Here is a 25,943-nt window from a genome sequence, read left to right on the forward strand (position 1 = left end):
ATTAGCTTTGGTTTGTGAAATCTCATCCTCAAGTTTAGGGTTGTAATCAGAGATATTGACGCATTGATTAGCACCGTGTGATTAATCTAAAAACATTAACACCTTCATTTTTAAAATATACTAATCATTTGACTTATACTGTGTGTGCTAGGCCTACGTTTAAGTGCAGCATCATTCTCCTAAATTATCCTTTAAAAACATTAAATGATGATAATCAATGGTGATGCAGATCACACATCAGAGCAGAACTCTGCTCATTTGAACAACAAGCTAAAATGGTATCTTCAGATTAACACTTCTGTTGCACTCGGTAATCTTTTCATTGTCTTTAATTCTCAGACAGTAACTGTGGGATGAACACGCTCAGGTTGAGATTTTAATGACAACTGTGCAGGTGATTTTGGCGGGGGTGGGTTCAGGAGGTGGTCTGGGCCAAACTTAAAATCTGATTGGTAACCCAAGGTATCCCTCAAATAGCCTAAATCTAATATATTGGACGTTGTTACAACATGGCTTTATTGGCATTTCAGTGTCATACATTTCAAGTATGAAATCTTTTTCAACGGTATTTTATAGATAGATAGATAGATAGATAGATAGATAGATAGATAGATAGATAGATAGATAGATAGATAGATAGATAGATAGATAGATAGATAGATAGATAGATAGATAGATAGATAGATAGATAGATAGATACACATTTTGATTTGTATTTACATGTTTGCTATTTTTGCTGGTTTACCCTTTCAGGATCAGTAAAGGATAATCTTATTATAACTTTGGTAGTCAAAAATACACTGATTTTGTTGTTGTTTTGCTTGCTTGCGCGTGCGTGCGTATTTGTGTGTTTTGTGTGCGTATTTGTGTGTTTTGTGTGCGTGTTTGTGTGTGTTTTGTGTATGCGTTTGGTTCCAGCAGCCTGAGCTCTCACTGATCCTGCAGTCAGACTGTGTCAGGCCAGTCTGATCCAGGATCAGGACTGTGTCCAGAGGATCAGCTGATCAGCAGGATGGTCAGAATTGGAGACACTGAATTCATCATCAAGAGAGGACTTTTTAAAATGAAAAAGAATGAAGTTGATTACAATCAGTAAACCTCATTTATTAAAGGAACATTTGAGATATGATAAAAAAAATAAAAATAAAAATAAAGGACAAAGACGAAGTAAACGATACAGGAGCAACATTTATTTATGAACCATAGACAATAAAAATATTATTCTTTACAGTCTATGGTTTAAACATGTGAGCAGTTTGGGTTTTTTGCTACCTGTTCTAAATTTATGATTATATTATTAGACAGTTTAATCTGAAATTGCAGTATACACTACATTTAATCAGCTGATATTTCTGATGTGAAATCTTACAACCACATTAACCTTTTAAAGTCGGGATGTTGTTTAGACACAGATACACGTATTAAAGATGTGGAGGGGTTCAACGCTCTGTGACAGACTGGGCTGTTTTAAAATTCAAGAAAGGGTTTCTCAATGTACTGCAAAAATGCTTCATTCGATGCACACAGTGTTGTTAAATAAAGATCTGATGTGACAGAGTGGTGAACACAGTTTTTAGTTTCTTAAAAATCTTGTTAGATGGTTGTGACTCATAAAGTGTAATGAGATATTTGTGACTAAATATTAGATGAGAAAAGATGAACTGAACATGTAAAGTGATCATGATAATGCTTTGTGTGCAGACCACCGAGCCTCTTCAGTTCATATACAAACTACAGTGGAAGTCAATTTCTATCATATAGTCAGACTTTTTATTGAGTTTCATTTTAACATCTTTTCATCTTTTAAATAACATTATCAATATGAAGATATTTATATTATAAGATAAATATATCTGTAATTTTTTATATTTGTAATTACTTTATATTTTAAATGGAGGTAAATGTATTTGTAATGAAATTGTGTGTTTTGTAAAACAAAGATAATTAAAACTGCAGCATGAATCATTATACATTGGTGAAAAAGGCTCGAGGTTGAGCTTACAACCAGTTCACAGAACATCAAATGTGGGTGCACGTTTAAACACAGGATGTTTGGTATTAACATTAAACTTAATTAACCATAATACTAAACAAGTCAGAACAATTCAAATGATATTCTTAGATTAGTGTATCAAACTCACATCAATAATAATGCACTTTTGCACTGGTCACAGGTAAATACAACAGGAATATTGGTGTCTTTGTTCTTCAGTCTGTCAGGTTTGGTTTGGAGGGAAAAAGGGGGGTCAGGCTTTTATAAAGTTGTGGGTGTGGCTTGCACGGGCGTAGTAGAAGTCAGGTATGATGATGCTGATTGAGTGGAGCTTGTGATTTTAACAGTAGATGTTTATCAATGAGGAAGCTTGATTATTAGCTGTCAAAGATTCTTAGAGAAGGGCTGGGATGAAATAATTGTTCTGTATTTTACATCTGCTACTGTGCTGTTACAAACAGCTACAATGTGCAAGTTCAATCCCTCACAAAAACGTGTGTGTGTGTCTGTGTGTTCTATTATTTAAACAGCTCAGTGACGTTCAAGTAACAGTTCAGTACATTAGTTACAACAGTTCTTAAACGTGTCCTAACTTTGTTGTCTTAGGTGATTCTTCGTTAATAGCATTTTAACATCAACTAAATATTATATGTTAGAGGCGTTGGTGGCCAAGTGGTTTGTCCTCCAAGCGGGCAGCCGGGGTTTGAATCCAGGAATAACATGTCGTGCTCCAGTAACATGTAGCATTAGCTCGTTAGATAAGCGGTTTGTTTTACACACTGATCAGAGATCTGAGAGTGATGATATGTCGACACTCCATCAACTAAACGATAAAACACTTCTCTTGAGAAATCGTTGGTGTAAAAATGTGCATTAAAGGCTCAGACCAAAACAAACGCTCTGTTTGGACATGCCCCTCCCTTCCTGTTTCACAAGCGAGTGTCTGTTGTGACAGAGAGCATTGATGATAAACATACGATCACATTAGTGATCAATTTCAAGTCACATGATGTATCAGAGACTAGATCTGGTTGTTTTAAATTTGTCTTTTAGGACAAAGAAAATATTCTCCTCAGTTTGGAAAGTCTGTTCTCCTCCAGGCTGTACTCTCCTCTGTCATTATGCTTCTTCTAGAAACGCACAGTCAGTGTGAACACAGAGCTCAGAACAACAACCTACAGAGAGTTTGACTTCACTCTCTGGCGGACATTGCGGTGGCCGGACAGCTTCAAGCCCGACGTTCCAAAGTTGGTGTCAGAGAGGAAATGGAATTTTTCCCATTAACTTTGTGAATAAATCAGCCTTGTGATTTTAATTATACATTTATTGCTTAATTACCCACAATAGTATTTAAATATTGGGGGCTCATTTGAATAAAAGAAAAGTGACACTGAAGAGTTTGTTAAAACTCTCCCAGATGTTACAAACAAGGGAACAAGCTGGTGTGCAGAAAGTCTCATGGTGATTGTGTGGACGGTGAGAGGAGCTGAAGAGTTTCTATGGAGACGGAGTTGATTTATTTTTTTACATTTAATGAGAATATGTCATAATTACTTTAAATCAAAAGGTCAAACACTTAAACAGAGAACATAAAGGAGACAGAGCAGCTCACAGTCATTATATTCCCCTGCTGTCTAACAGTGATATAGGTTATATTGGTGTTTGGCTCTCGTATGGTCTAACGGTGGTCTCAGGTGATTCTGACAGAGAGTGTTGTGCGTCTCATCAGGTGTCTTCTCTCAGGAGTACGGCAGCTCCGAGAAGTCCATGTTTCTTTGAAAGATGAGTGAAAACTCTGCAGAGAGCAGCTGATGGAGGCTGACGCCGTCATGTGCGTAAACCCAACGCTCACCCGTCCAATCGTAACGCTTCGGCCCACTGAAAGAGAAGAATCAGAAGGGGAAAAGATCCCACAGGAGAAATGTGGGTGTTCCAGTAGCTCTCATACAAAACTGTACATATAAAGAAACAGAAGTTCATTGAGGTATGAGCAGCAGGAACAACCTGGAGAGTACTGCACATTTTGATTGGTGAAAAGTTGACATTTTAAATTCTTATTCTGAATTTGTACTCAGATAAAAGATGTTATTTTCCCTCAACTGGCTCAGAGTCGTGTTATGAACTCGGCAGTAAACTCTTGGTCTTCTCGATGAGTCTTATTAATGGCGCACTCACACAAGGCCCAGTCCTCCCTCTCCTGTCCTTCGCTGGCCTGCCGCCATTGTTTGAAAGGATTGTGGAGAGGAACGTTTCCATCGGCTCCACGTCACGTACCCATGTTTGTGTTTGTGCATAAACAAGGAGGAGCGCGTATCGGAGCCCTCCCTGCTGTGAGTGTGTCCTAACTCTCTGGCCTCTCTTATAAAAACTGTTCATCAGTCTCTTCACTCGTGTTCTTGTTTGCTGTGATGTCATTTCCTGGCGTGTCTTGAAACGCTTCTAATCATAAAAATCTGTAAACCTCGAGGTTATGCAAGTCATGTTGGGGTATTACGGTTTAGATTTGAGGTTAAACAGGATTACGCCAAAAATGTAATCTCCAGCAGTATGTGTTTTTCCTTCTCATGTCTTCAAAGAGTGGAATCAATAAGCAGTAGCATCATGTATTCAAGTCAAAGAGTATTCAAATCAAAGGCTCCATCGGACAGCACACGGGCCTTCCCCACTGGATCCCATTCTTGATCTGTACACACATCACAGGAGAACTACAAGATCACGCGGGAATAAAGAGACGTGCAAACAACTAGCTGCGTTGTCTTTCTGAGGATGACTTGTTGTCTATTTTAAAACTGGCCGTACGCTCTGCGTTTAACTCGTCTGACTTCCTGTCAGGGTCGTCCTTTTCTGTGGAGCTCGACGCGTGCCTGCAGCGCGCTCAGGAGAAATGAGACTGGGCAGAGTATTTGAAAGGGAGCAGAGCGCAGGGGGCGCTGGCGGCACGTTCCCGAAACACAAGCGGCAGAAAACAGCGGCATTGTGCACCGCGCAGGCCGACGGCAGAACATAAAAAAAGTTGGAGGCGAGAGCGCGCTCACGTGAAAAGGGAGCATTCGGTGTCGTCTGTGTTCACACACGCAGCTCAGCCTGAAAGTCTCGTGCAGTGCCGTTTAAAACGCCACCGAATAGTAAACTAACATGTTGATTTAAACTGTTGGTGCTTCTCTTTTATTTCTAATGAGACGACTCACCCATGAATTCAGCAGCACATTCCTCATGAAGAGGACGTGGAAAACTACGAATAAATGAATTCCTTTCACTTGATGTGTTTTCACTTTGAACCAGCTGTGTTTAAAGGCACAACGGAAGGAGAAACCATAAAGACACTGTATCCTCGTCCTTCTTCTGTAACGAACAGCGAAGAGGAGACTTATATTTATCACTCACTTCATTCAGTGGATTTATTCAAGTGAACTTCTGTATCCTTTAGACAGAAAACATCCAGTGAGGCATCGTCATGTCATATTTAATAAAAGTCTTTACAGCAGACAGGATGTAATAATAAGAGTTTAGGGTCAGTTGCCATGGTGATCGGCAGGTATAAAGAGAGTCAGTTTGCTGAACTGTACCTGGAGTCTCACAGGTGTGCTGTGACAGTGCAGGGTTACCTGGTGGGCGATGACAGCCAGATCTGTTTGTTTGGAGTCTGTTTGTTGATGACGTAGGTGCCGTGCTCCCCGCCCAGCTTCACCGTCAGCACACCGCTCTGCACACACACACACGCACACACACACATTTCATAAAGCTTTTCAACAACAGACTGTTACGTGAAACAATACAAGCTTCAAATGTCCAACTAAATAAATCAAACAACATACACCCCCCCCCCCCCCCCCCCCGACCCACACATGACCTCACACCTACACTCAGGAAGTGTGTGGCGTGTGTGTGTGTGTGTGTGTGTGTGTGTGTGTGTGTGTGTGTGTGTGTGAGTGTGTGCTCAGACAGATCAGGGAGGAATCACGGCAGACGGCGTGTCAGGCTCCAGTCTGAGGTCTGAGTCGACCAGCTGAGACCCATCTGAACACATGGCGTCTGTTTTTGTGTGTGTGTGTGTGTGTGTGTGTGTGTGTGTGTGTGTGTGTGTGTGTGTGTAACATTTTGACATCAGAACGAACGAGCCGGCCCGGCACACACACAGGCTCCTATGAAGGGCAGGAACATCTGCAGCTGGATCTGCAGACAGAGCCGAGTCTCCTGAGAGACACACGGACGGCTCGGACGCTTCAAGTATGAAAGCTTTGATGTTTTTTTAGTCCAGAAACAAAGAAGCGTTTTCAACAAAGTCACCATACGCACTGAAACATCTAAACATTACGACTTGTTGTGTTACCTTTCTTCATGACCATGTGTGGTATCATCAGTGAGGTCACTTCCTGGAGCCGACGTACACCGAGCCTGCGTGCGTTTGAGCCGCCGACGCTACTGTTCATAATCACATTAAAGTCGTACTCATGCTGTCTGATGCTGATATGGCAGGTTGGGTTTATCGAAGAGAGACGTGAAAGACTGAGTCGTGATTTGAACGGGTGGTGAAGTTTGGCGTCGTGCATGCTAACTTGTCGGAGCGACTCTGTAACAGGGATCAAACATTCGTGTCTGAAAACAACAAACACAAAGATTTACTCTGCAACACTCTGCGCTGTGAAGGATTGTGCCTGGACTTCACTTAGCCAGCCCGGTCACTGCTGTGTGTGTGTGTGTGTGTGTGTGTGTGTGTGTGTGTTTTAATCATCGTGCTTGGACAGCGGCTGTCTCTGCTCGCTCTGACTGATTGGCCAGTGTTCTGATCTTGGCAGCTGACCCCTTTTTTCGACCGTCTGCAGTGACATATGGGGCCATAAACAACACACACACACACACACACACACACACACACACACACACACACACACACACACACACACACACACACACACACACACACACACACACACACACACACACACACACACACACACACACACACACACACACACACACACACACACACACACACACACACACACACACACACACACACAGCTCCATTAATCACCTTCTCACGGAGCACTGACAGCGAGTAAGAAGATGTGAGAGGAGGGGAGAGGGGGACACAGAGACTGTGACGTGGATCTGATAAACACAATGCAGCTTTCTAAACTTCGACATGATTCTAGTAAAAAAAAAAAAAAAAAAATCAAAACCTGTTTGACACCTCAGCAGCACGACTAGAAGCCCCAGGCACCCAACGTTGAATCATCGCTCTTCTTAATTACCAAATGGATTAAAACACAACAGCACTAAGTTTAGACAGTGGGCAGAGTTTAGCTGCTGTTCTTAATGGATTCATTCCTCTCCTTTTTTTCCAAGAAACATCTGAAGACATATTTAAGTACATTTGTGAATAAACGTGATTGTTTTATTTCAATACTCCAAAAATAAAAATCCTTTTAGTACATTTTCTTCAAATAAGAAATATTGTACCATTTTTAAGGTTGTATAGATACTAATGTAACAATAATATTTTTAAATATATATTTTGTTTCTGAATAGAAAAGGACACTGTGAGGTCGTATTGCTCCAGCAGTACAACAAGAGAAGAGACGCTGAGAAGCATGAAGCAGACAGCGCACTCTCCTGGTAAAATCACAGCATCGCTGAATCCACACATCAAGAGGATTTGACAACCTCAACACACAGACACACACACACACACACACACACACACACACACACACACACACACACACACACACACACACACACACACACACACACACACACACACACACACACACACACACACACACACACACACACACACACACACACACACACACACACACACACACACACACACACACACACACACACACACACACACACACACAGACATCACTCTTCAAAATAGCATCTAAACAACACTTCCTGTCACTATTCTGTCATTAACGGTTACTTTAAAGATTTATTGAGTTCAGATCCTAAACTACAGTTTTATTTATGCTAAATGCTAACGTCACTGGGGCGTGTGTATCGAGAAACCTTTTTTTTTTTTTTTTTTTTGTCGGAAGCTGATTGGTTGGTAATAAAGGTGCTGATAAGCTCACTAACATTGTCACATTAGCATTCTGTCGGAGCCTCATTCGCTTTCTTTATCCTGTAAAACAAATCTGTGAGGATGAACCATGAACCATCACAGAGACAGCGAACACGTCACTGAGCAGCAGAGAGCGAGCGATCATTACACACTGGCCCGATGTCCGTCTTCACTTCAACAATCATTTTATTCACGCTCCGCCATAAAGCTCAGAACTAAAGGTGCACACACAAAACAAACACAATATGAGTCCCCACAAGAGTCGGAATTTAGGGCAGTGATCAAAAGGAAATGATGTCACTCTGCATGTGTTCATTCTCACTGCACGGTGGATCATTGAGCTCTCCCACCATCCTGATGCTGTCAGATTCAGCTCAGCGGAAGCTACCTGAAGTAATGACCCATCAAAGTTAAACTCAACCACTTTCTTCTTCTCACGTATGACACGACGTGTGCCGCCCCTCCAAACTGAAGCGCTCTGTACGACTGTGGTAACACTGCAGGCCTCATGGGCCTTCTGGTCCTTCACTGTGGTCATTCACTTCCTCTTTCACATCTGAGTCTGTCTCTGTAACTCCTCTTTGATTGGTCTCAGAGTTTAGCACCAAACAGGCGCCACAGCTGTGGCGTATACTCCAGGGAGACCCACATGACGGCTGAAAGGCCGAGTGCGTTTGTCCTGCTGTTAAAGAAATCAATAAGAGTGTCAGAGCGGGCTGAACAACGCGTCGGCTCTGGAGACAGGAGATGAACACAGCTGCAGACGGACGTTCAGCTAAAAGTTTGAAACAGCTCAATGAATCTCATGAAAGGCTCAGTGATGATGAATGATAGAAACATGCAGTGTAACATCTGATTCATTATATCCAAGGGGAAAAGAACCATTCATTCACTCAACCTTCCATCATTAAAGCCCTCCCCCATGTGTGAGCTAGCTTTAAAACAAAGTGAGCAATAATTTAACCTATTGTAAAAAAAACCCAGAAAAAAGCAGAGAAGGACAAACTACAGCGGGAAAAAGTCACATTAATGGACGGACTACTTCGTGTTCATGTTCTTAAACTGATCCGTGGCAACCATCGTTGTCACGTGTGTCGTCACGTGTTCCTCCTAAAGACTTCAGTGTGTACTCGTGAAACTATGATCATAAGCCCGTGTCTTAACCGTGACATTCAAATCTGTTGGCGTCGTCTCAGCTGTGCGTCGTGATAAACTCACTGTTGGTATATCATTAAAGAAAAAAAGAACACGAACAGTCAGAAACATTGACGGTGAGCAGACAGACTCACAGAGAAGATGACGTCGTAATCTGCGCCGGTGAAAGACTCATCCATCAAGTCCTCGAAGAAATCAGCCAGAGCGTCCAGCGTCTCCTCCGCCAGCTTCTCGTACGCTGCTTCTGACACCTCCCTTACACACACACACACACACACACACAAAGTAATGTACGAGTTTAACCGTTCAGCAGTAGTGACGCTGAGGGACAACAACCCTGTGTGTTACCTTATCTGCACAGGTGCAGGTTTGTCCAGCCTCGGTGCTGTCAGGTGGATGTTCTTCCTCCAGCTCACAGCAGGGTCTCTGCTCTGTAAGCACTGACACACAGACACAGAGGTCACACAGAGGTCACACATCAAACAGCAGGGACTCTGGAGTTCTTCTTCTTTTATCTGTTGGTCTGTGTTTGCATCATGTTGGAGCATTACTGTCAACACGTTTCTGACTCTGAAACTCATCCCTACTTTTCAACAGCTCTATTCTTTACTCATTTTACCTTTTATAAACACTTTATGTGAAGAAAGAAAGCCTTAAAGTGTGATGTTTTTGAGTGGAGTTTGGCAGGACTTACTTTGTTGGCAGGTTGACAAACGGGATGCAGGTGTGACAGACTCCTGAGCTGAAATGTTAAATAAAACTCAGTTATTGTGGTCATTAGTAATCCTGTCTGATGATACTTAATGTAACAGCGAGCAAAGGTTAGCTATGTAACATGTAGGAAGCTCGTGCAGACTGAGCTTGATGACGTTACCTGGTGATAGAGGCTCGTGGGTCTCTGCGCCGTCGCCATGTTTGTGTTCGCGAGGTGACAGATGTGTGGAAATACACAACGAGTTTTATTTAAAGACATCATGGTCTACTGTCCGTGTTTACCTCCCTCACAAGTTCATCCACACCGGGGTCCTCCTGCGTCTTCTTCTTCCGCTGTTCAGCCGCTACATCATGTTCATTACTCACACTGCCGCCTAGTGGAGACGTGAGGTATGTCTCAAACCTCAGCGTTCTCGGGACGCTTTCGTGGGGCAGCTACCCGGAGTCTCCTGCATGTTCCTCTTGGATCTGCACACACATTAACAGAGATGAGAGTCAAACTGAAAGCATGAACCTATAAAAAGTAATCTACATAATGCATTAGCGGTGCATAAACTGTTGAATGACGATGACATTGTTCCTGTTAAAATAAACACGTGTTTCGGCGAAATTCACAAATTCTTCCTTCTACTTTAAATTGTTTAGCATTTACAAATGACTTAAAAAATAGCTTTTGGAAACCAAAATACAAGTAATGATCAATAAATAAAACACATTTATTGAAATAAAGTAAAAAATAACAAACAAGAAAATTTAAAAAATGAAATAATAAGTTATGAAAAGTACCAAAAAGAGAGAGAGAGAGTTAAAGAGGGTAAGGATAAACTTTATTGATCCGCCAATGGGGGAAATTCGGGTGTTACAGCAGCTCCAAAAACAGTAGAGTAGAGCAGTGTCCAGGTTGTTCTTTTCATTAAAGTCAAATGTGAGCATTGGTGTAAAAAAAAAAAAAAAGCTTTGGAATCACCATGGTGATGTTTCAATCCTACAATTTGATTTATAAAAACAGTGATGATCAGAGACGAGCATTAAAGAGTGTTATGGCCTTATTCACACTATTACTTGTTAACTCCATTCTTTTATGGTACATTTAAAATAATCAAAGCTGATCAAGAGTTGTAGTTGTTTGTACTTTAGAGGGATAACACAGCTGGAAGGTTTTTGTTTTTTTAAGATATGACTTATGTCCTTGTCTTCTGCTATTGTCCTTTTCTCCACCAGATGTCCTCAGACTCCTCTTCCTTTACTTCACCTGTTCAACCAGCCTCACTGTTTCATTGCATCACCACCTACTTACCTGGCTGTCCCCATGTTACTGTTGAGCCTCCATTGAACCTTTTTTTTGCACCTTAATCCTGTTCCTGTATACCTTCTCCCTGAATCTTGTCCCCTGCCTGTCAGCATTTAATCAGCATTCTGCCTGCCCCACATATAACCCAATATATTTGAGGATACATTTCCAAGTCTTTATCAAAATAACCTGCTGTTTTCTCATGAGGCCTACTTTTTAAATGACACGTTTTGTGTGCAATTCTAAGTCATCACAAAGTGAACTCTCTTGTGCTTATTATTCAGCAGATTTTACATAAAAACATGTCTTCGTGTTTTGGTGCTGAACAATAAAGGGAATACTTCTACAAAGTACAACATTTTTGTTGTTTTTGTTTATTCTTTGTTTTTGTTTATTCGCCACAATAAACAAAACAAAACAAAAACAGAAACACAATAATAAGGAAATGCTGTCTGCATCTATGTAATCAACTAATTAATCCGTTAATTAAAAAATAGTGCTCATTGATTGATTTTATGAAGGTAAAATATTTGTGTGAACTCAAATCTGAAATTCAAATTTCGTGTGTGTGTGTAGGTGTGTGTGTGTGTGTGTGTGTGTGTGTGTAGGTGTGTGTGTGTAGGTGTGTGTGTGTGTGTGTGTGTGTGTGTGTGTGTAGGTGTGTGTGTGTGTGTGTGTGTGTGTGTGTGTGTAGGTGTGTGTGTGTGTGTAGGTGTGTGTGTGTGTGTGTGTGTGTGTGTGTAGGTGTGTGTGTGTGTGTGTGTGTGTGTGTGTGTGTGTGTGTGTGTTTACCATTCTGTGAATTAACGTTCTCGCTAATAAAGCAGCTGACATTATTCATGACTGTGTGCTGCAGAGGTCCTGCAGCCCTCAGCCAATCAGACGCCTCACAGCTGGTGAGATGAGTTGGGCCGGCGTCTGATTGGCCCACAGCTGCTCTGGCGAGGCCGAGCTGTGACAGATCAGTGGAGGATTTCTGACTGAGACTCTGTGAGGAGATGAGAGGAGGAGAAAGTTTAAGCCGGCTCATCTCGTTAGACGAGACACTTTCTCCAACGCACACGAGTTACTGCACCTGTCGATCACTCATCGATCACACTGATCAGCGTCCCTGTGTTCAATTATATGACGAGGGATGGCAACATATAGTTGTTATTTCGTATGCTGAGTGGATACTGTTTCATAAGGAGTAGCATTTCGGATCATTTTAAACACCTTTATCGCTGTTTTAATGTCCTGTTACACTAAACGAAGGTACAAATGAGTCTGTGTGACTTTCTTCTAGAGCATTCACTCCAGAGTTTCCCCTTCATAAACTTCTAATAGCTACAAGTTGTTTTACATGAATGACAATGGTTATGTATAAAGGGTGGGCTTTCTCTAAACTTTTCACGTGTCAGACATTTACTGTAATGTTCTCCTTACAGATGCAGAATTTAACTTTTGACATTTTATCTAAGCAATTCTTAATACATGTAGAGATAAGTTATATTTGATATCCTTTCAAATGATCTATTACATACTCGTGTTTCCTTTCATATCTTACAGTGGGGATCAACGTATAGTTAATAAGAGGGATTATTATGCTCACACAAATCCACTTTTTCTAAATTCTGAACTCAAGAAATTCAATGAATTGTTCGGTGACTAAATCATTTATATAATGTTCAAACCAAAGTCAAAGACCCCACCAGTTTCTGCAAAAGTTGTTTTCAATTTGGGAGAGACTCAAGGTGTGTTTATTGCACATCATGCAAAAGGGAGGGCACACCCTGCAACTATTAACGTCTCCATTTATAGATGCATTCATCAGTAATAAACCACAAACTCAAACATGTGAAAACTCAGAGCGTCAATGAAAACAGGACCATCTGTCATTGTAAAGTTCTTTTGTGTTTATTACAAAATATATCCAAAATATTTTCCATCTGCTGACAAAAAACAGACTTATTGTGACTGAATACATTTTGCCCACACCACGTCTGTAAAAACATGACTTTATATCTGAAGCATCAGCAGTGCAGGATCCTGCAGGTTGAATTAGAACATCTGCATCAGCACACAGTGAAAGTATAACATTCATGTTTCTGCAGTAAACGGGCTATAAAAGGTATTTCCTTTAGTGTGAAAACAGTGCAGAGGTCGGCTGAGCAGTTTAAGTACGCTTGATCATCATAGAGTCATCAGTTTAATCACATGAATGGTTCACGATTTGTTGCATAGTCCTATCAGCAGTGCAGCCTGAATATCTGTTTTTTATTCTCTAGTCTTCTTTAAAGTGCCTCGTGGATCCAAATAATCATATTTATTGACTCATTCTTAAAGTGAGTCATTCCTTTCATTCTGTGGTTGAACCGGGACCGGAGCTGTGAGGCTGCTTTCTAAAAGCCCAACCAACAAAACAAACTGATAATCAGAAGACGCAGACTCAGTTTTAGGCAGCATTAATGTCCCTATCATTTACAGGCACACACATTCAGACATCCTCACTTTAGTCCTAAGAGCTTCATTTGGCAACAAGGAGAGCAGAAGTGTTTCATCTGAACCCACACTGTGCAGAAAGCATATTCAATGTGAAAATAAAAGTAGCTGCTCTGTAAGGAAGAAAAAGGAATGAAATAAGTCCCATGCAAAAGTCTGATTGGCTCGTGTGGATCCTTTTGATTTCCAGCACACAGATTGGTCCGGAGACGCACTCTTTGAAAGCACTTGGAAGACGTCAGCGTTCTGTCTTCATCATGATTGATATGTCCTCCTGTGATGCTGAGCTGCTCTCAGGCTCTCAGGACGCTTTTGTGGTGCAGCTACCCGGAGTCTCCTGCAGGTTCGTCTTGGATCTGCACACACATTAACAGAGATGAGAGTCAAACTGCATGAATCTATAAAAAGTAAACTATATAATGCATTAGCGGTGCATAAACTGTTGAATGACTATGACATTGTTCCTGTTAAAATAAACATTAAACCAGACAGACGCAGTGTGCTTCACATCTCCTTCAGTGTCAGGATCTGACCTGAGGACGGTAAAGATCTGTTTAGATTTTAGACTTTCTCCTCCAGCTCGAGAATGTGTTCAAAGTGTACTATATGGTGCTTTCACACATGCACAAAACTCGTGAATATTTGCTGAAAATTGGAGGGACTTGTGAATAAAAAATGGGCACATTTATATCAAAACTTATCCCACACTTTTTTTTACATGTTTTTACATGACAATTACATGTAGCACCAGTATAAAGGCAAAAAAAAGAAGCATATTTGTGGACTCTGTGGCTTCATCTTCTATTTTGAATATCACGTCCTCCTTCTGAGACTCGTCCTGTCCTACAGAGAAAACTTCTCACTGTGAGGGAAACTTTACAAAGAAGACTCAGGAAGACTTCAGGAGCAGATGTCTAAACTCATAAGGCGTGCGAGTGAAGAAGTCATGAGAAATTAAATTAAACTAAGAATAAAGTCCCACGTTCAGTATTTAGTCCACAGCTCTGTTTGGTTACATGGTGCAGGGGGATGTTTTAAGAAAATGTTTAGATCGCTGACTTTTGATGAACTGTCTGTATACATATATAAGGTGAATATAAAATATTTTATAACACTTAATTACATTTTTTAGTGACTAACTTTTAATGCACTCACCAAACCTGCAGGAATCATGCAGATACAACCCCTTCATGAAACGTTCTGATTGGTTGAGATGGTGCTTTTAATGACTCTCTTGTTTCTTAAATTATGAGTCTTGTGCTTGTGTGTGTGTGTGTGTGTGTGTGTGTGTGTGTGTGTGTGTGTGTGTATGAATTCAGGTCTCTTGTTCTTACCTGTTATGTGTCATGTGACTCTTGACCAAGTGTCCAGCAGCCAGAGCAGCCATCAGTGAGAGCTCTCCGGCCAGAACCGTGCCGCAGACGACCCGGGCCAGCTGCCGGGCGTTTTCACCCGGACACTCTTGACTGGCTCCCTGCACACCCAGCATCTGCACACACACAGATACAACAAAGACGCACACACTTTAATACAGAGGCCAGTTTTATTGTGATTGGTTGAACACAACCTGTGAGTATCTAACCTCCCCGATACGTTTCAAAACTCCCTTCTGTCCGTGTTCATATCATCACCTCCCTCAGCCGGGTTAATCTCCCTCCTCCCCCATGAACTCTGTCTGGATTAACGTTCCTGCTGCCTCCAGCTACTTCAGGCTGACCAGGTCCCACTTTTAATACCAAGCGTCCAGTCTCAGCTCTGGAGCTCCAGTCAGTCTGTCTCCACTGAGTGACAGTTTATATGTATCTGACAATCCCACCACAGTCGTCCTGAAATGTGTCTTACTGCAGCACTATGAGGCAGAGTTGACAGGGACTTAACGACAATAAAGAGGCGGACAGGATTCTCACATAACCACATCATGGTGAGATTTCAAAAAAAGTCTAAATGATTAATCAGGTCTGTCTGCAAGACAAGCAGACAGCTTTTAAGATGCCTGTTTCCTTTATGGAGTTTGGACTACAACACAGCCTCATGGTAATGTTTCCCTCCAATGCACTTTGACTTTTGTTGCACAAATAAGTTCAGCCTTTAAATTTATAACAGCGGGTAAAAGTGTGCTTTGGTTAGAACACAGCATACTGGTATATTTGACATATTCTAATATAACTGTGTTATTCCACACATACCAGCAGTTGCCTGAAATGTGTGAGCGTGTGTGTCTGTGTGTGTGTGTGTGTACCTGCAGACAGGCTTGTTGGGGGGGCAGGTTGGTGCCCCCTCCCACAGTTCCCAGCTCGATGGAGGGCATGGTGCAGCTGATGTAGAGGTCCTCTCCCGTGGGTCCAGACTGCTCCATCAGGGTGATGCAGTTACTGCTCCCTACAGACTGAGCTGGGTCCTGGACCACACACACACACACACACACACACACACACACACACACACACACACACACACATAAACACACATACATTAACACAGGAAACGCATGACAACAAGAGCATGATGGATCTCATTCAAACACTTCCATACCTGTCCACAGGCGATGTAAATAGCAGCCACAAGATTGGCAGCGTGGGCGTTGTTTCCTCCGATGCTTCCTGCCATGGCCGAACCCACCAGGTTCTTACTGATGTTCACCTCCACCAGAGCAGCGGTCGATGTCTTCAACACCTGCAGCAACAACATTAGTTTCATTATACAAAGGCTAAAAAGCAGGATTTCACCTACACATTTGGATGGAATCTGGATCTTCCTTTGCAGCTTTTTAATGACTGACTTTTTAGTGCTGATCATATTAAGTTTGAAAAAAAGAAAAAACCAACAGCTGCTCTCCTACCTCTCTGACCACTTTAGCTGGGATGGTGGCCTCACAGACTGCAGACTTCCCTCGTCCTTCGATCCAGTTGATGGCGGCTGGTTTCTTGTCAGTGCAGAAGTTTCCGCTGATGGCCACGACCTGCAGCTCAGGGAAGTGCTGCTGCAGCCTGCTGAGAGCCTGCTCTGTGCCCTGAGGAGGGACAACACCTTCATTATCACACCTGAGATAAAACTGGAATAAGACTGGATGTGTCGGCACCGCACGTAGCCTTCGACGTGTCTAAACAATGAAAGGCTTTTATGCACGCTGTCCTACTGTTGTCACTAATGTGTGCAAGTGCATCGCCCAGCATGACTGTGCACTTTTGCAGTGATTTATTGCATTCATTTGTTTTCTGGTCTGAACAACTAAAGCTTCATCTGCTGTGCTACAGTACGATCAAAAACATTTATCAATACCTATATTTCCTTGAATTCTTCTTGGGGGTGTCACAATTTAGAATTACAGATTTTTTTTAAAAAAACAGATTTGAATAAGATTTGTCGAGTCTCAGAAATGTTTTTCTTATTGATGTCATATTTGTACAGTATTGGGACTTTGGCATTAATAAAGAGCAGTAGCACATTGTTCTGTGAATAAGACCCTGGGTATTTCGAGGACTTGTTAAAATGCACACATGCAGACACACATTCAGATACCTTGGAGATCATGTTCATGCCCATTGCATCTCCAGTCTTGGAGTGGAAGCGGATGTAGAGTTGTCTTCCTGCCAGACCAACCAGCAGCTTCTGGAGCCGTGCGAACCTGCAAACATCAAACACACGCTCTCACACAAATGTACCATGACCGTTATGTTTTTCTCCGTGTTCGTCAGGTGTCGTGTTTTTACCTGCTGGTGTTGTCGAAGGCAGCTTTGATGGCTTGGAACCCGTCTGTGCTCTCCAGCCAGGCTTTGACCTCCGCTGCCTGACAAGCGGATGGCAGCCGCACAACAGGGCCTCGAGTCATGCTGTCGGCCAGGATCCGACTACTGGCTCCGCCCCCCAGCTGCAGTACGAAGGCAATAAAGACACATTAAGTCTATACGTTACCATTAAAGATTCTAAATCATTCAAATAGCTTTTTTTATATTGTAATTCTTTAAGGAGTTTGAAACCGGCTGAAAAGTCCTCAAAACATTTCTATCAGCAGACTCAACAATATAACACTGCCACTTCAAAATCTGCAAATGAGACGTTCATCAAATCTATAGCCAATAACTACATGTGCAGACCTTTCTAACAAACCCAAACAATGCACCATTAAAGTAAAAATGATGAAGTTTCTCTAGTTGAAATAAGACACTGGAGGTTTTAAAGCTGATAAATGAATGTAAAAAAAATAAATCTATCTTTTTCCTGTAAACCTGATCAGCATCTTCAGAAAACAACACCTGACACTCACAGCAATGGCTCGACAGCCGCGGTTTGTGCTAGCGACCAAGCATCCCTCGGTGGTTGCCATGGGAACCTGGAATTGCTTGCCATCCAGATGCAGCGGCCCAGCCACGCCCACAGGTACGGGCATGTAGCCAATCACATTCTCACAGCAGGTGCCAATAACCTGGAAAACAGAAGTATTGATCAAACCTGTAACCATGTGTGTGTGTGTGTGTGTGTGTGTGTGTGTGTGTCAGTGCATGCGTGTGTGTGTGCGTGTATACCTTGGAGTAGTCGTAGTCCGTGTACGGCAGTGAGGTCAGAGCAGAGGGGGACGGGAGTTTGGCGGATATCATCTGTCTGCGGATGGCCACGCCCCTCTCCGGCCGCTCCATCATGGACTCCAGTTTGTAGGAGGGGATGTGTTTGGAGTTCACCAGCAGCATCACCTCAGCGTCGCTCAGGAAACGAGGACCAAGCTGCGACAGACGCACAAAAAAAAGGGACTAAATATCATCTCTTGCTATCCCCCACTGTGCTGCAGAGCAGTGTGAGCAAGGAGAGAAACAAGTGGAGACACCAGGAGGAGAGCCTGTTTCATTCACCTCTGCTGTTTTCTTTGTCCTGGCTGCAGAGTTAAAGGGATGCCGGGCTGCCACGAGCATTTACACTTATGCTCCTTAAACTTATTTGTCTAAGACGCATTTACTTAAGAGTAAGACAGATTAACGTCTGCTTTGCATAATGTCTACAGGTCAAAATTAACAGGAATATTTCCCCCTCACGCCTTAGTAATAAATATGTTAAAGTGCTCCGTCAGACAGAGAAATTCAACATGGGATAAAACGTGAAGAGTTTAGAGACTGTGCGGAGCAGAGCGGGTTGATGTGAGGTCACACACAGAGCACAGCGAGGAATCACTTCAAGTGTCTTTTCTACTGTCGTCACGGTCTAATTGCTTCATCCTCACAGAGATAATAGAGGGACTAAGCTCATTAAAGGCGAGTTCAACCACACGGCGTCTTATTGGTGGGATATGGCGGCAGGAAGTGGGCCGAGGTGATGTAATGGTTCAGCCGCCTGGGTCAGGGGGTTATCAGCGGTATGAGTGGCAGGATTTCGATTGCGTTACCTCGGGGTTGTTTAGGATGGACACGCATTCGTCGAGGTCTCGGGGCTTTGTGTTGATGCTCGGCTGCTCGCTCTCAGACTTCAGCTCCGGTTCCTCCCCCACGACGAAGACGCTCTTCACCTGAGGATCAGCCGGAGGAGCAGACAGGGGCCGGATCACCTCATCTACAGAGAGAAGGTGGAGTCAGACACCAGAGCTCAACATGTGCCTCACCTTGGGATGAATGTTACCAGAATGTTAAACTTCTGATGGGACCTGTCTCAGTCACACAGCAACTAAAAAATAGAAATCCGGGGCAATGACCAATATTTGGTCATTTCATATTTTTATTGATTGGAAACTGCAAACAAACTCATGCACACTGTCTATACTGCAGAAAACTTCACCAATGTATGTGCAGAATTTCGACACTGTCAGCTCCTCTACCTCGTCTATTTGTAAGAGACACAACTTTTGCACCTTTATGAGGCAGCAAAAGGAAGACAGACAAATGTCAGTACTGCTGCTGTCTCTTTAAAGTCTCTGCAACTTTAGGGTAAAAAAGGACAGATGATCTGTACTTTGTTTACAGAGTTGGTACCTTTATCAACAATATCGATCATTTATTACTGAATATTTTAAATCGTTGGGAAAGGAACATTAAGTATCTCAAATGTTGGAATCCAATATGGGCTGATTTCTTTTGACTTTTTTTTTTGATAACCAACACCTGAAACACCTGCACACTGTGGCAAGCTTTAGCACTTTTGACACGTGGCTCATAACTCCCTCTCACCTCTCTCTGTCTTATTTGCAGGCGTGGGGGCGGGGAAACGCTGGACAGGGGCCGAAGGTTTCAGCGCAGGTGTTTCCTTCCTGCAGCAGGCGTCAACAGGCCGTCGTGGGGCGAGGGCGGTGGCGGACATGATGGGGTTCTTCAGTGACAGAGTGGACTCCATCTCCACCTGCTCAAAGAAGATGTACTTGATGGCCAGCATCAGAGCCAACAGCAGACAGATCACCTGCTCCACGTCCATGGTCCACATCCTGCAGGGAAAGGAGCCACAAGTCGGATTGGACCCTTTTGTTTTGTTTCACTGCACTCTCTCTCTCCCTCTATTAAATCCTCAGGACTTGATCAAACTTAGGCAACAGCAAAGAGACAAGCCATAACCTCACCTGGTCAGGTAAAAGTGCCACAGCGGTGTATCAGGCTCGATCCTCCTGGGGGAGAGGTTGTCCAGCTGCATGCCCACCTGCAGGGTGTCCACTGTGGTGTTGATGGAGAGCGGCTCGGCGATCCAACGGCTGTGAGCGTGAACCATCACCAGACCAAGAGACTGCAGGAGGAGAGGAGCAGAGAGGGTGAGTCACACTCAGGGGTGAAGGAGGGAGAAGTCCCACTCGAATGTTCAAAAAAAAAAAAAAGACAGAGAGGAGGTACCATGATCATCTTCACTCTCTGCGTCACGGGGTTGGGTTTGTTGTCCTCCTCCTCCTCCATCACTCTGGAGAAGTGACTCAGCTGCCAGATAGGATGGCCCTCCTGACTCTCACGGGACAGCTGCAGGAGCAAACACACCATGATCAACCTGATACACACACATACACATACTGCACATATATAAAACACTCTTACCTCCAGCACCAGGGAGACACACGCGGGGAAGAACGTCATGAACACAAAGTAGTTGGCCAGCACAGACATGCAGCCGAAGCAGCACATGATTTCCAGCTGACGCACACCTGAAACACACCGATTCAGATCATCAGGATTCACTTCCACTGTCGACGACTGAAGAAATCTAAATGTTAAAATATCGTTAATACTGTAAAAACTTTTTGCTCATCTCATTTAGTCTTGGTGAATTTCTTTATTTTTGTGTTAATTGTTGATATTTAATGTCATACGTTTGTACAAGGAGAGCACAGTCTACTAAAGTTACATTCCTGGTGTGTACAGCACACCTGGCCAATAAAGCTGATCCTGAAATACAGCTTGCTTTTATCTGGCGAGCCCTTTTAACATTTCTCAAGATCAGCGTACGCAGAAAATAACAATTTTAGTTGTTATTTTGAAGTTTAGTTGAAGTGACATTTACTTCCCCATTATTCTAAAAACACTGAATGTCACTCGATGGTGAGTAGTGTTTGGTATGTGTCGTACTGTAGAAACTTCATGATCGCAGACTTTGGCAACAGATGTTTTCTCTAACGTGAGAGGCCCCGCCTCCTGCTCACTTGTTTGAATCTCTTCCAGAGACTTTTTTTTTTTAAGTTGGATGTGAATGTGAATCACTTGAATTTCCCCACTGGGGATCCATAAAGGATTTTCTTATCTTACATTATTTGTCGGGGCTTTTTTTCCCTCTTTTTAAAAATATTGCCTCACTCCCAAATTTCAGCAACCTCCTTAAACATTTTCTATTTGAACTAGCTCGCCCTCAGACATACTTGAGCTCAGTGAATAAGATAAAACACTGATAATAAACCTCTCATGATGAAAACCTCAGGTGTTATTCAGGAAGTGAATCTCACAGTGAATAGCTGCATGTACCTGACATTGTTCCCACTCCGATCACCAAACACTCCACCAGAGCGTCCAGAGTGAAGGTGGGTCCCAGCACCGCCATGCCCCGAGCAATGTTATCCCTCACCTCGTCCTGGGAAATAAAAGTCAACTTACTGTACCATCCAGGTCAACGGATGAATTCAATGTGAAATGTTGTACCATGAGTCAGTCTTCATACCTGAGAGCTGGAGCTCAGGGCGAACTTGGCGAGCGCGCAGGCTTTGGAGAGGTCGATGAGGAGCAGGAAGAAAGGCAGAGCCTCGCTGCAGGTCAGAACACAACAATCAGCTGGAGCGTCAACAGAAGAACTGATTAGGACATAAAGAGGATTTGTTCTTACTTCAGGCCTGTGAGCTCTTTGTCAAGGAAGTGAATGACCACAGTGCTGAAAACGAAGCTGGAGAAGATGGTGAAGAGTCCAGCGATGCCTGCGGGAGAGGAGAGAGCGACTCATGAAGACAATGAGATGAAAAGATCAATGATAAACGCACCTTAAAAACCAGTAGTGCACTAATCAGCAGTTTACCTAGAATATATTTAGATCCCAGCTGTCTTAAGTTTTGGAATTGGAAGTAAATGTAGACGATGGCGATGCAGCGTGTGATGGTCAGGATGATGATGTCACTGCTCAGGATTTGCTGTAAAAAGACACACGTCTAATCAGTACAAAGGTGAAAGTCCATAAGCTCTCCTGATTCCAGGTTTTTCTTTTTTGTCTTCTGTCTTCAGGGGATGATGCAAAATTGCATGCAAACTCCTGTCTATATTGCACAAATATGTTGACAACTTTTTGGAACCGAAACCTTGCCACCGTGCTCTCTCATTGGTTTGCAGCAGTCATTGGTTAAAAATGTGACTGAAGGAGAAAAGTTTGGTACTTTTAATAGTATCCATGAGCGCAGCTTTTCTCATGTCATGCAGGTTGGTTTGTGTTCGGATGTCAATGTATAGTCAACCTATAGAGTTTTACTTTAGTCCACACCGGGCTCTTATCAGAAATATTCCCACTCTATAAGTGCTTCTGAAAGACAAATACTGTGGTCACAGTTTGGCTGGGTTCAAGCACACAATCTTTAGAGTGATATATGATTTAAAAAGCAACAAGAGGACAGTCCTCCTGAGAGTCTCTCACTCTGAGTCGCTGGGCCAACTCGACGTTGTGTGATGGACACACGAACACACTGACATCCTTCACTCACCTCCTCAGTTTTGGGGCAGTCAAAGTTCCAGCCGCAGATCTGGTCGTTTCCGGTGAACATGTTCATGGACATCATGCAGATGGTGAGCGTTACCGTGCTGACGATCACCTCCCAGGGGTGGGAGGCCACCAGGAGGCCGTGCATGCGGAACAGGCGAGTCAGCATGGTGCAGCAGAGCTATCAAATAACACCAGAGAGAGAGAGAGAGAGAGAGAGAGAGAGAGAGAGAGAGAGAGAGAGAGAGTGAACACCTTCATAAAAGTGATGTGTGGTGTCATAGACTTTCATACTTTGAGCTAACATAAAAAATACTTCATCATAACTTCCCTTTGTAAAAACGACGTATTTGCTCATAAATTAACTTTTTATTAAATGTTTTAACTGACTTTAGTTTGGAGCTCTGACAATAAACCAACAAGCACAAAGGGCAACCGTGTAATCCCTGTCCACACGGATTAACAACTAGCCTATGAAAAATGCAAACAAACCCAGTATCATTCAGTTCAATCATCTCTTTACCCCTCATAAAAACCTAGAGACTGTCAGTAAGATCAAACTGATGCTCTATTGTTGTGAAGTTATAACTATTGAAACATCACTTCAACAATCTGCTATTTCATGGAAACATAACAAAAGGATGCTGTGATAGCAAAAGTATGTTAATATGAAATTTGTATTCATAGGCCTATAACAAAATGTAAAACCTTACATTAAACTTTGTGCATGGACTATTTTAATAACTAAAAAAAATCAATCGAGATCAGAAATAAAATCAAAGAAAGAGAGATGTTGTTTGGAACATCTAATGCGGATTAGCCTTTTTTTTATCGGGGTTAAAAAATATATACTCATTTTAAATTTACAGTATATCACAGCTGAGTCTGCTCCCTGATAGTTCACGAAGCAGTGATGAGTTTCTCTGCTTTTAAAAGAATAAATTCACTGTTACTTGTAAAAAATATATATAATCCATAAATCCCTCGTTAATCTAGGAGAAATAATAAACTGACAATGGGCAAATGTAAATATAGGAAGGATTTTAAGGATATATACAGGATTTTTTTAATTTATTTTTTTAAATAAAAGACAATCAGTAACGGATGTTTCTGTTTTATGCCGGTGAGAGAATCACTTTATCTCTAAGAAGTGACTCTTCTGTCGGAGCCGGTCAATCCGATGAAAGATGCTTCCTGCACGGGTCAGCAGAGCAGCTTTGAACGCTTACTGTCTATCTTTAAAGGAACCTGAACGTTTACAGTAACCGATTTAATGAAAACTAGCTCGTATTGAACGTGTCTTATGATCTTACCTTGGGTGGTTACGGAGAATGGTTAGTGAGGGTGAGTTGTGACGGTGAGCAGGTTGTAGCCTCCCGGTGTGGCAGCGCTCAAACGGCCGGTCTCACTCGGCGGCTCATCAGTACGGATGGAACGATGGCACGCTTCTGCATCATCCGACCCTTCAGCCAATCACAGCGATCACCTGCTTCACGAACGCTTTATCCACGCCCCGTTTCCTTGGCGACGGCAGAGGCGGGGCATGGTCAGAGCGAAGACGACTAATCCCACCACGGGCTGACAGACAGAGTCGGCTGAGCCAATCAGGAAGCAGAGACAGGTTCCAATGTCAACTACCAGACACAACTTTTATGTTAATAATAATAAAGGTAAATAAACGTTTATAGTTTAACACCGTTTAAGGGCAGCGCGCTGACAGTTTAACCAAACGTTACGATTTTATCTCTGTTTTTTGGTCTTCATCAAACATCAGAAAATACAGTGTGACATCTTTTCTTGAAAATGTCAGATTTACCAAGTTAGGTCATATGAGTAAATAAGGGTGTTCTTTGTTCTTTGGTGTTCTTTACTAGGAACTGTAGGCTACCTTATCTGCCAAGGACAAACTTTTTTTTGGGGGGGGGGGGGGGGGGGGGGGGGTAGTACTCAAGGAAGAGAAAAATGGGGCACTTACTTATACAATCCACAAATCTCTGTTTCAAAATCCCATTTATTTATTATTCATTCATTTATTCCAACTTTATTTATCCTTGAAGGATCATTGATGGTGCAATCCTACCTTACAATGATATTAAGTCCGTTACAGAAGACATTAAGAGGGACTACGAAGCAGTCATTAAAACCAGAGGAGTGGTTGATATAAAGACATTAAAATAGGGAAACTGGGAATATATTCTGAAGATGAGGTTTGGACAACTAAATAGAAAAATAAACCAATCAAATGAGTCATAAAATGAAACCAAAAATGGATTAAAATACTAGCCGAGATGGTACAAGTGAACGAACAATAAAGTGGTATGTAAAACAATTACAAATGTATATGGTGATGGTTTAAAACAGGGGTGTCCAAAGTGGGCCATTTGTGGCCCTTGAGTGGATTGTTTGTGGCCCTTGACTTCGTTCAAAGAATCAGAAGATTTTGGCCCCAGGCCTCATCAGATGGCATATTTCGTTCTTTTTTTCTTTTTCATGTTAGCGAGGGAGACCTATAAAAGCCTGACTATTCTTTCCAAAAAATTAGAACACAACAGTTTCCCACTGCAATTAATTATTGTGTATTTACATTATTTTTTGAAGTGGTCAAAATACAAAAAGTTCCTTCCAATATTAAAAAAAAAAAAAAAAAAATCCCTGTGGCTCGTAAGTGATTCTAACGCAACAATTTTGGCCCGCAAGAAAAAAAGTTTGGACACCACTGGTTTAAAATCACATTTTTTAAATGCTCAAAAGATAAAAGTGCATTGATGTCAAACAGCTACTGTAACTTGTTGGGTGCAGAAAAAGAATATACAGTCTCCTTAAGTTTGATACTTGTGGATATGTAAAGTTACTGGTTTAAGAAGTGTGTCCAATAAGTTATTTTGTTCTTTGAGGTGAGAAGGTATAATGTTTGTAAAATGGGTTGCATATTCTTTCAAAGCCTCTGTTTAACATTGTGGCCAATGCAATTTGTTGTTGTTTATAACCAGCATTTTTAACATACAGTATGCGAATCAGAAACATTCATAATGCCTGTAATTAAATCTATACATTATGCTTAAATTGCAAACTAGCTGTCGAAGCAACTTCGTTCCCACAATAACTTTCTATTTTTG

At 42.3% G+C, this 25,943-nt stretch overlaps 2 protein-coding genes across 2 annotated transcripts; both read right to left on the reverse strand.

The window, feature by feature from the left end:
* Positions 1 to 3,504: 3,504 nt before the first annotated feature.
* Positions 3,505 to 10,328, reverse strand: fxn (frataxin). The gene is made up of 6 exons (XM_079350575.1): positions 10,099 to 10,328; positions 9,919 to 9,966; positions 9,573 to 9,664; positions 9,359 to 9,479; positions 5,599 to 5,696; positions 3,505 to 3,871 (listed from the first exon to the last, which is right to left on the reverse strand). The coding sequence occupies exons 1-6, from the start codon at positions 10,198 to 10,200 to the stop codon at positions 3,733 to 3,735; spliced, it is 600 nt and encodes a 199-aa protein (XP_079206701.1). The 5' UTR covers positions 10,201 to 10,328; the 3' UTR covers positions 3,505 to 3,732.
* A 2,775-nt stretch (positions 10,329 to 13,103) lies between these two features.
* hmgcra (3-hydroxy-3-methylglutaryl-CoA reductase a) lies at positions 13,104 to 24,305 on the reverse strand. The gene is made up of 20 exons (XM_079342834.1): positions 24,141 to 24,305; positions 22,832 to 23,008; positions 22,159 to 22,270; positions 21,973 to 22,060; positions 21,811 to 21,895; positions 21,618 to 21,723; positions 20,700 to 20,806; positions 20,505 to 20,624; positions 20,240 to 20,400; positions 19,857 to 20,107; positions 19,082 to 19,245; positions 18,234 to 18,428; positions 17,975 to 18,133; positions 17,421 to 17,578; positions 17,230 to 17,335; positions 16,550 to 16,720; positions 16,243 to 16,383; positions 15,950 to 16,108; positions 15,045 to 15,199; positions 13,104 to 14,066 (listed from the first exon to the last, which is right to left on the reverse strand). Exons 2-20 carry the CDS (start codon positions 22,994 to 22,996, stop codon positions 14,012 to 14,014), a joined length of 2,658 nt encoding a protein of 885 aa, XP_079198960.1. The 5' UTR covers positions 22,997 to 23,008; positions 24,141 to 24,305; the 3' UTR covers positions 13,104 to 14,011.
* Positions 24,306 to 25,943: the final 1,638 nt, after the last annotated feature.

Source organism: Symphodus melops (assembly GCF_947650265.1).
Source record: "Symphodus melops genome assembly, chromosome: 1".
In the NCBI taxonomy this organism is placed as follows: Eukaryota; Metazoa; Chordata; class Actinopteri; order Labriformes; family Labridae; genus Symphodus; species Symphodus melops.

Excerpts from the sequence above, each read along its gene's own strand:
- fxn (XM_079350575.1), bottom strand. The coding sequence starts at position 10,200 with ATGATGTCTTTAAATAAAACTCGTTGTGTATTTCCACACATCTGTCAC. Across the intron at positions 9,665-9,918 it reads TTTGTCAACCTGCCAACAAA|TGCTTACAGAGCAGAGACCC; the intron begins GTAAGTCCTGCC and ends TCTGTGTGTCAG. Across the intron at positions 5,697-9,358 it reads ATTACGACGTCATCTTCTCT|AGCGGTGTGCTGACGGTGAA; the intron begins GTGAGTCTGTCT and ends GTGTGTGTGCAG.
- hmgcra (XM_079342834.1), bottom strand. The coding sequence starts at position 22,996 with ATGCTGACTCGCCTGTTCCGCATGCACGGCCTCCTGGTGGCCTCCCAC. Across the intron at positions 20,625-20,699 it reads GTGTCTCCCTGGTGCTGGAG|CTGTCCCGTGAGAGTCAGGA; the intron begins GTAAGAGTGTTT and ends TTGCTCCTGCAG. Across the intron at positions 17,579-17,974 it reads GCGGCTGTCGAGCCATTGCT|CTGGGGGGCGGAGCCAGTAG; the intron begins GTGAGTGTCAGG and ends TTCGTACTGCAG.